The 9,690-nt window shown below is 41.7% G+C and overlaps 1 protein-coding gene across 1 annotated transcript in view; it reads left to right on the forward strand.

Moving 5' to 3' along the window:
- The window catches only part of hsd17b12a (hydroxysteroid (17-beta) dehydrogenase 12a), a 28,639-nt gene extending 19,802 nt beyond the window's left edge, over nt 1-8,837 (forward strand). The window contains exons 4-11 of the mRNA XM_034685683.1: nt 534-641; nt 2,054-2,118; nt 2,240-2,284; nt 2,693-2,727; nt 4,587-4,668; nt 4,783-4,848; nt 6,799-6,948; nt 7,498-8,837. Coding sequence (XP_034541574.1) covers nt 534-641; nt 2,054-2,118; nt 2,240-2,284; nt 2,693-2,727; nt 4,587-4,668; nt 4,783-4,848; nt 6,799-6,948; nt 7,498-7,638 — 692 coding nt within the window. The 3' untranslated portion in view covers nt 7,639-8,837. The remainder of the gene's footprint in view (nt 1-533; nt 642-2,053; nt 2,119-2,239; nt 2,285-2,692; nt 2,728-4,586; nt 4,669-4,782; nt 4,849-6,798; nt 6,949-7,497) is intronic.
- Nucleotides 8,838-9,690: the final 853 nt, after the last annotated feature.

Here is a 9,690-nt window from a genome sequence, read left to right on the forward strand (position 1 = left end):
GTCTGGATGCTGACTGACTTCTGACTCTTGAAATCATCCTAATGCTGCATTCATGTCCCCTGGGATACTCGGGTTTCCCCTGTTTGGAAGTTGTTCTTCAAACTATGCATGTTTTTCTAAATGATGTCCTATAAGCTCATCAACACATTAAAGATAATCTTTGACTTTACTCTCTAACATGTGAGCAGAGTTTATGTGCAGCACATGCATGCACTAACAGTCCCCTGACATGAAACACAGAGAGAGTTTCGGTCCACATGTTTTCAGTTTTACGACTTCTGGCTCCTCAACTCGGATTTCATCTCTGAGTCTGTCACCTGAATATTTTCCCAACTGTGCACTGTTGTTGATTTGACTTCTCTCTCAGTCTTATACTTACTTTTCTGCACCCTGAGACTGTTTTATCAAGGATGCATGATCTATCCATGCGTCCTTCTCATCTTCCATCTTATCACCACATTAAAGTCTCCATGTCGAACCTTCTTTGTGCAACCTTTTCTCTAACCAGATGATGTTTGTGTCTTTACTCACAGCGAAGGAGTACGGCGTGGAGACCAAAACCATCGCAGTCGACTTTGGCAGCGCAGACATCTACCCTAAGATCGAGGCGGGCCTCACTGGTCTGGAGGTCGGTGTTCTCGGTAAGAGCTCTGCAGCCGTCCTGTTGTAAGAACTTGTTGAGGCGGCTAAACGACACACGTTAGGAGGAAATACTACTCGTATTTAAAGGCTCTGACAAAGTAGAAGTGGAGATTTCTCCTTGTAATTAAGTGAAAGTGACAAAGTGCGCTCCAAAATAGAAAGTAGACCTCAGGAGGTTCAGTTAGCTTTGCACAGAAGCAGCAAGAAGAAGAGTCTGTCATATTTAGGACACTACTAAACTTAGTCTAAATCAAAGTATCTGCAAATATCGATTAATAACCTGATCCTTAACATCTCTTCTCTAAGTTTGAGTCTCCCTCATGTTGCATCTTAAGTGCACAGAGGGATGTGCAGAGACATCCTATTTTGCATGTGTTATTGTGCCATCTATTAGGCTTGAATCTGTCTGGAGGTTCAGGAGGCTTCATGCATTAATGCTGAATAAAAATGATCAACTGTTCCCCTCAAATGCATTGAATCCAGTCCAGACTCAAAGACTTGCGGGTCACAGGCTCAAGTCCTGGTATGGAGCAAAGTGTTGGAATTAGGGTGGTAGCTGAAGAAGAGCCAGTTTACTTCCTGCTTCAGCAAGACACCTGACCTCTAACAGCTGTGTGCAGCCCTCTCACTCTGCATGTCCTAAATTATCTGTTATTGCACATGCACCACACACACATGGGCTGGAAAGTGCAGACATTTGTGCAACAATGAAGAGTTATAAGTGGAAACTATGCAATCTTTGTGCTGGGTTCTTCCGCCTCTCATTGTTCTGCTGAGATTAGATCTGAAAAGGGTGGGCACTAAAACAAAGCACGAGGTAACAATCATGTGTCATGTGTCTTGTTTGCAGGAGGTGAGCTGCTTATGTACTGAGTCATTAAAGCTCATAGTAGTTTAGCAGAAGTTGGATGTGTGTAGAGAGCCATGCACAGTCAAAGTGTCGTCATGCTTTGTAGAAACTTGTATCATGTTCGTAACGTCACCAACAGGAAAAGCTGGCTTCGTTGCTTTTGTGCGGCAAAGACACATTTGTTTTATCTTCCACTTTTTGGTTTCACGCATTTGTTTTAAAAGTCCGACACTCTTCTTCTCTCCGTGAAGACGTCATGACTCGTGCTTCGTGTCTAAAGCTGCTCTGAAGTTTCCGTTATTGGGCGCTTCCACTCAAGAGTTCACGTTGTACTTTTTAGCCGAACATTTTAGGAACTCTGTGTCCTTTTTTTTATGATACCAATTGTACTCTGGTTGTAAGGTGTGGCTGAGTCGACTGTGGAGTGAAGGCCTGTTTTACTTGTTTGCTTTTGCTGCCGCCTTGTGGTTAGAAACTGGAGCTGGTGTTGATCCCTCCAGGATCAGGGGTTTTCTATTAAAACAGTGAAGTGATTGTTTTTTCTCTTTTTGTCTCCAACAGTCAACAACGTGGGCGTCTCCTACTCTTACCCCGAGTACTTCCTTAACATCCCCGACCTGGACAACGTGAGTGTTTTATCTTGACTTTCCTCTGATGCTCCTGCAGACTTCTTTTCTCTACATGATGCTCCACAGTTTCTACATTTGCTTCCTTTGCTCTCTAACTTGTGATCTCCTGTGTTTTCAGTTCATCACAAACATGGTCAACGTGAACATCACCTCCGTGTGCCAGGTGAGTTTGTCTCCCAGTCTTCATCATCTTCAACAACCTTCATTCATGCAACCCTGAAACTTTTACTTTATCTTCATCCTTGGGTTTCACTTTCCTCCTCACTTTCCCCCTCTTTTGTCCTCCTCGTCCTCCTCCTCCTCTTCTTCTTTCTCTTTCTGCTGTTTCTACCACGGTACCTGCAGTGTCTCAGTTGTTCCCAAAGCAACGGTGGACTACACCAACGCTGTCTGTACTCGCCACCCACGCAACTCTCTCTCTCTCTCTCTGTCGCTTCCTGCATGTCTCTCTCTCTCTTTACTTTTAGACTTATTTCTTAAACTCTTCCCCGTCAGTATGCGTCCCCCTGATGAGTTCTTGTTGTTGTTTTTATCATATTGATGATAACGGAGTGTGTGTTGCTCTCTTTAGATGACCCGTCTGGTTCTCCCCAGGATGGCTGAGAGGTGAGTTGAATGATTGGCTTCCATGTTTTGCGACATGACTGCAGTGTTGTTATGAATGAGGGACGGTGGCACTGATCTGGAGACCCCTGAAAGAAAACCAAAGCCTCGTAGTTTCAGTGCAGCGTTTGGGAGAATTCACTTCATAAAGGGGGACAAGAAGAAATCCTCTCCGAGCACCCTCTCCATCACTGCATCTCTTTTCCTCTCCTCCTTTGTTCGCAATGCTGACAAGCTTTCAATTCACACAAAGTGCTCTTCCCACCTCATTGGCTGCTCTGTTCCCATGTGATTCCAGACGGCCAATAGCAGCGCAGGCACATTTGATGCCGTGTGAGGCTGGAGCGTCGCTCCACTACATCACTGCAGCAACAGGCTGCCATGGCAACACACACGGCCACTACCACACTGTTTTAGTGTGTGTGTGTGTGTGTGATTGTGTGTGTGTGTGTATTTGCCTGTGTGCTGACTGTGTATAGACACAGGGTTCCCACTGGTCTGGAAAATCATTGAAAGTTTGAGGATTTGCAGTGAGAAAATACCTGTTAGAAGCATTTGTTGCTCTGTGAGTGGATCACAGTCTGGAGGAAAGCCCTGCGACGTAAGAAGTTTTACAGCAGCAGCATTAAATCTGAGGATGTCTGCAGGGTCTCAGAAACGCCAAATGAGCAATGTGTGGCAAGCTGTAATGTCGCCAAATCAACAGAACAGGATTTAGATTCTGATGTTTCATAAAGACAAGAGACGGCTTTATTTGTATAGCAGGTTTCACACATGAGGGCAACTCCCCATGCTTTACATTAGAACATTAAACGTGGGGAGCTGGTGGCCTAGCGGTCCAAGCAACCCACATACAGAGGCTTTAGTCCTCGTAGCAGAGGTCACCGGTTCGACTCCCGGCCGGTTCACCATTTCCTGCATGTCTTCCCCCGCTGTCTACTCCCCACATTTCCTTTCTCTCTTCAGCTGTCCCATCTCATAAAGGCAAAAAAGCCCAAAATGACAAATATTATACAACATAGTAAAGAAAAGGAAATTATGAATACATTTTAAAAAATGAAATTGGGGAGCTGGTGGCCTAGCGGTCTAAGCACCCCACATACAGAGGCTATAGTCCTCGTAGCAGAGGTCACCGGTTCGACTCCCGGCCTGTCCACCATTCACTGCATGTCTTCCCCCGCTCTCTACTCCCCACATTTCCTGTCTCTCTTCAGCTGTCCCATCTAATAAAGGCAAAAAAACCCAAATATAAATAAAATTAAATAAATAGGAAGGCAGTGTCAAATAAAAAAGTCTCAATCTTTGATTTAAAAGAGGTGAGAGTTGGAGCAGACCTGCAGCTTTCAGGGAGTGTGTTCCAGATATGTGGTTCATAATGACTAAACACTGCTTCACCATGTTTCATTCTGACTCTAGGGACTGAAAGCAGACCAGTACCTGATGACCTCAGAGGTCCAGATGGTTCATACAGTAGCAGCAGATCTGTGCTTTATAAACCATCAGCAGGATTATAAAGTCTATTCTCTGACAGACAGGAAGCCAGTGTAGAGACCTAAGAACTGGTCTACTTTCTTGGTCCTTGTTAGGACTCGAGCAGCAGCATTCTGTATGAGCTGCAGTCATCTGATGGACTTTTTTAGGGAGTCCTGTAAAGACCCCGTTACAGTAGTCTAGTCTGCTAAAGATAAATGCATGGAGGAGTTTTTCTGCATCCTGCTGAGACATAAGTCCTTTAACCCTTGATATATTCTTAAGGTGATAGTAGGCTGACTTTGCAATTGTCTGAATGTGGCTGCTGAAATGAAGGTGTCCTTAAAGACCCTGTGTGCTCTCGTTTTAAATCCTCTTTGTGTGTCTCTCAGGTCTAAAGGAATCGTCCTCAACATCTCCTCTGCCAGCGGCATGTACCCCGTCCCTCTGCTTACAGTCTACTCCTCCACAAAGGTATGTGCATCACATGTGTGTGTGTGTCCCTGTTTCATGAAGCTAAACCGACCTCACTTCTCCTGAGTTCAAACTGACCCTCTTTCCTCTTCCTCTGTCTTTGTGTGTGTGCAGGCCTTTGTGGATTTCTTCTCTCGTGGCCTTCAGGAGGAGTACAGGCGTCAGGGCATCATTGTTCAGGTGAGTTTGGGGTCTGAGTTGCTGGCTGTGAGGATGCTTCAGGTTTTGATGCAGACAGAATGAAGGAACTGTGCAACACCAGCGTTTTAAGAGAGAGGCTCAAAATCTGAATCAGTGTTACCCCCTCCTCTTGGATTTGGTGCCGTTGATCTTATTATAACTCTGTCAGGTTATCCCGACTCAAATGACTAATATACGACGCATCATTTAGAGTCTGTTAAAGCTGAATGATCCACAGAATAACTGATCTGAGACTGTGGCTTTAATGGGAGGGAATGATGAGCTTAATTGTTGTTATTGCAACCTTTGCTTTAGACTCTTAAATCTGGATTTGACTCAGAATCAGTTCTTGGATCCAGCTTGGTTCTAAAGTAAATCCTTCCTTTCGCCTCTTTTAATGTAAACATCTTTTTTTCTTTGTTTTTGCAGCAGAGGTAATTTAAACTGTTGCTCCAAACAAAGCTCACTTGTTCTGTTTTTAGCATCCATGTAAAAGTCACTCATGCGCCACCTTGTGGTTGCAGTGAGAACAGCAGGTTCACCTCAGCAAACCTGGAGTGTGATTTTCACCTGAAATCAGGAGTCATGAGATCCGTTCAGATTTTTTTTATGCTCATCCAACGCTCAGCTCAAGATGGGATGATAATGTTACAATAAGAGGGGATTGAAACTAATATTCTCACCATGTTGGGTCTTAAATAATCTAAAGAGAGAGTACGGTCTTTTCCTGCTCTTTTTGTAAAGCATCTTGAGATAACTCATACAGTCGTGTTTTTACAACCTCAGAAATATTTTTTAAATTCGGTCCATTTTAACTTTTAAAGACACAGAGACAATTTTGCATGCTGGACTACTGTAACGGTCTTTTTAGCAGCCTGCACAACAAATCCCTCGATCGTCTCCAAACTGTGCAGAACTCAGATGCCAGGGTTTTAACCAGAACCAGAAAACATGACCCTATCTCTCTGGTTTTAGCTTCCTTACACCGGCTCCCTGTATGTTTTAGAATGGATTTTAAGATTTTACTGATTACTTTAAAAGCTGCCGTTGGTAGTCCTGGAATAAACATAAGTTCAGGGAGGGTTTTCGAATGTCAACACTACCCCTCCACACCAGATTTCCCTCTCACTACACCCCTCTCCCTACTCTCTGCTCCTGTAAGCCCCGCCCACAAACAGATCATAGTGCACGCTCAATCAGGACGATGTAGAAGCTCTGATTGGTCCGAGCTGACGGGAGCAACTGGAATTTGTAGATTGCAGGATACAGAGGTAGAGGAAAACACAGAGATCTCACCATAATCTCAAAATACCTCATTCATTGATGGCTGTTGATGAGTGTTATGACTTTTTTGCCAAACACAGCACAAAATAAGTTCAGTTTTTTTTTACCCCAGTCCTACAAACTGCAGCTTTAAAGCTCTTCATGGACTTACTCCGAGCTATATAGCAGACCTTTTAGTTCCTTACGAGCCGACGCGTGCATTGAGATCCTCGGGCAGAGGTTTATTGTGCTTTCCAAATACAAAACTCAAAACTAAAGGGGACAAGGTGTTGGCAGTGAGGGGTACAACAATCTGCCTGAGGAGATCAGGTCTGCTGAGTCAGTGAGCTCTTTTAAATCCCTTCTTAAGACATACTTTTATCACAGAGCCTTTCCTGATTTTATCTGAATTTAATTTAATTTTAACTGTCTTAAGAAATATATTTTAAAAGGATTGTATTCCTTTTAGAGTTCTTTTAGGGGAATTTTCTGTCTTTTAAAATATGTTTTATTTCTTTATCCTGACTTGTGTGATTTTATGAACTGCCTGATTTTTATGCTGCTTGTTACTTTGTTTTTGAAAAGTGCTCTACAAATAAAATTATTATTATAACATTAGTTGTGAATTGGTGCTTTTATAAATAAAGATGTAATGATTGAATTTGTTCTCCTCGTGTCTCCCTGCAGAGCGTGCTGCCCTTCTTCGTGGCCACTAAGATGACCCGCATCAGGAAGCCCACCCTGGACAAACCCACCCCAGAGCGCTACGTTGCAGCTGAGCTCAGCACTGTGGGTCTGCAGACTCAGACCAACGGCTACTTCCCCCACGCTGTCATGGTAAGAAGAAGGAACCTCAAACTACTGAATGCATAGAGTAAACGTTGATGTTGCTCTTTTTTTAAAGGAGAGCGTAGCGATGAAGACAAAACTATCACAATCTGTGGTTGATTTTAGGCCTTTAGTTTTTGAAAAGAGGCTGTTTATCCAGGATTGAAGTCTTTATTTTGCCTTTTCTTTCAAACAGTTTGAACTGCTTTGGAGTCATGAAATTTAAAGCAATGCACGTATTTGACTGTCCTTTAGGTGTTGCAAAATGATGGCTAACCTATTCAATAAAACACTTTAATCTTCCTTTTTTATCCTTTTGTTTTTATTGCACCTCTAAAAACCAACTACTGCTCAGTCAGTGTGGAAAGAATAAGAGGAACAATGTAAACAATGACTTACTTGAAACAAAATGTTCAACACTTTGGATAAAATGTAAAAAAATATAAATTCTTAAAAAGGGATTTTAAAAAAAGACTTAAGGATTTTTTAAAGATTAAAGCCTGAAGCCTCTAATTTAAATAAACTTTAAGCACCTCTTTCTTTGCTTCTTCCTTGCAGGGTTGGTTGACCACCAAACTCGTGCCAGACAACCTCGTCATCTTCTTCGGAGCCAGAATGAACCGCCTGCAGCGCACCGGGTACCTGCAGCGGAGGAAGCTGCGCGAGCAGAGGAACGGCACCAGTTTGAAAAGTGATTAAGAAGACGGCTGATGAACCTGCAGGCAGCGGCTCTGCTCTCACCTGCTGCCTTCGTGACATACAAAGAGAGAGTGCGTGTGTGTGTTTGTATCTGTGCGATTGATCCTCCAGGGTTTGCGTGAGATTTCACCTTTTTGCCTTTGGTAAATGTGCACACCGATGTTTGTGCACGACCTTGTGTTTAGAAGTTCATCTTCTGCCCTGATGTGATTTGTCTGGACAGATTGCCAAAGAAGGCAGGAGCTGAAATGATAATAAAATGCTGCTCTTAGCAAAGGACATAATATTTTTTTGTCACTGACACTGTTGGTGGAAACAATAAAGCCATAAAATAAGTGATTTGTTAACCCTGCTGTTGTAAGCAGTGGAACATGGTGAAGGGTATCTTTTTTATATGTATGTATTATTTATTTTAGAACATATGAGCCAAAGACAGACCTTTAGAATAGGTTCAACCTGTTTACAAATCAATAAGCCATTCAAAGATGGTGATTCCTATTCCTGTCATCTCAGTTCAATACTATATCTGATCTGCTCTCATCAGCTATTGGCTCTTTCTACCTTTTTTCTATAACATTGTGTGTTTGCATTATATTTAAGATGATACTCTGTGGTGGGTTGTTGTTGCACCAACGTATAACTTATTCTAAGCCAAAGACCTTCATTTATTCTCCACTTAAGTGCCTTTCTACTGACATAAATGCCGGGTGTGGTCAGATTCAATGAGCGGGTATTGCTGGTTGAAAACGTACTGAGGATGTAATTCAGCTGGTGCTATGTCACTCTACACAGCTGCTCCATTTTCTGCCTTTTTAATATAAAATGGACTTCTGAACCTCTGCATGTTAAGTTCCCCAGGTGTCTTCTCAGAGGATTTCTCTGGGGTGAAGAAGAGTTTAAATTATATGCTGTGGTTCAACGTTTTCTTGTAGATTTTGTCACTTTGTAAACTAACAAACATCTGCTCTAAAGTACAGAACTTTGTCCTCATTACACAGTTGGTGCACAGCTTGAAAACTCCATATGACTTGGTCTGACCTGTGCCTAAACTAAGATGCCTTGTGAATCATTATCTTCTGTAAAGAGTCTTTTAATATGCTTAGAAATCGGATTTTCTTCATGTAAAATGTGCTGTTTACGTTTATACTGCTGGCAACTTTTGTTTTATACGGTTTGTTAATAAAAGCTCTGGTATACAGCATGATAGTGTGTTCCCTTTGTTCTAATAAAAACAGCTTCAAGAAGATTCAGATCATACCAGAAAAGGAAGAAAACTTCAGATCATTGCTTGATCGAAACCACTTATTACTCACCTCTACGTCTGTGAAGATTCTCTGTCAGTCAGGTCATGATACTCCTAAATTTAACCCAAGTCAAGCTGACTTTCAGATTATATTTTGGGCCCTATAAAAAGTAAATACATTGCGTAAATGACAGGAATTATTGAAAACCACCTCAAGACCTCCCTGTTTATAAAAGCATACAACACATAACATATACTCCCTGCTCATCCCTGTCTTTGTTTTGTCCTATTTATTTCACTTTTTATTTTTTTACACTTTGTGTAAAGCATCTTTGAGTACTCAGAGAAGTGCTATATCAGTCCTATCAATAATTATTATTATTATTAAAACAAAGTGTACTTAACTGAGACAATGCATAGAAATACTCTGTAACAAGGTGTAATCTACGTTTTTCCCTTTGTATGTAATAGAGCTTATAATTGTCAAGTGGCAAAATAGACCCTCCAAGGATATGGATATGGGTGCTAGAAGAACTCGCTTATGTCAAGTTACAAGGAAAAAATGTGCTTTAAGGAAAAAAAGTCGAAGTATTAATTAGGCACAAAGTCATTTTTTAAAGGTGTAGTTATAATTTCACTACATAATGTTGTTTTAGAGTATTTTCTGTGCTCATCAATCTAGAACACATTAAAATAAATGTAAATATTCAATTTTATAATTAAGTCTGTCATAGGTTTTGATATTAAAACACTCACAGTCTTTACAAAAACATGTAATACCTGATAAATAAATGTGGTGGAGTTCCAAC

This window comes from Notolabrus celidotus, chromosome 6 (assembly GCF_009762535.1).
Source record: "Notolabrus celidotus isolate fNotCel1 chromosome 6, fNotCel1.pri, whole genome shotgun sequence".
NCBI classification, from domain to species: domain Eukaryota; kingdom Metazoa; phylum Chordata; class Actinopteri; order Labriformes; family Labridae; genus Notolabrus; species Notolabrus celidotus.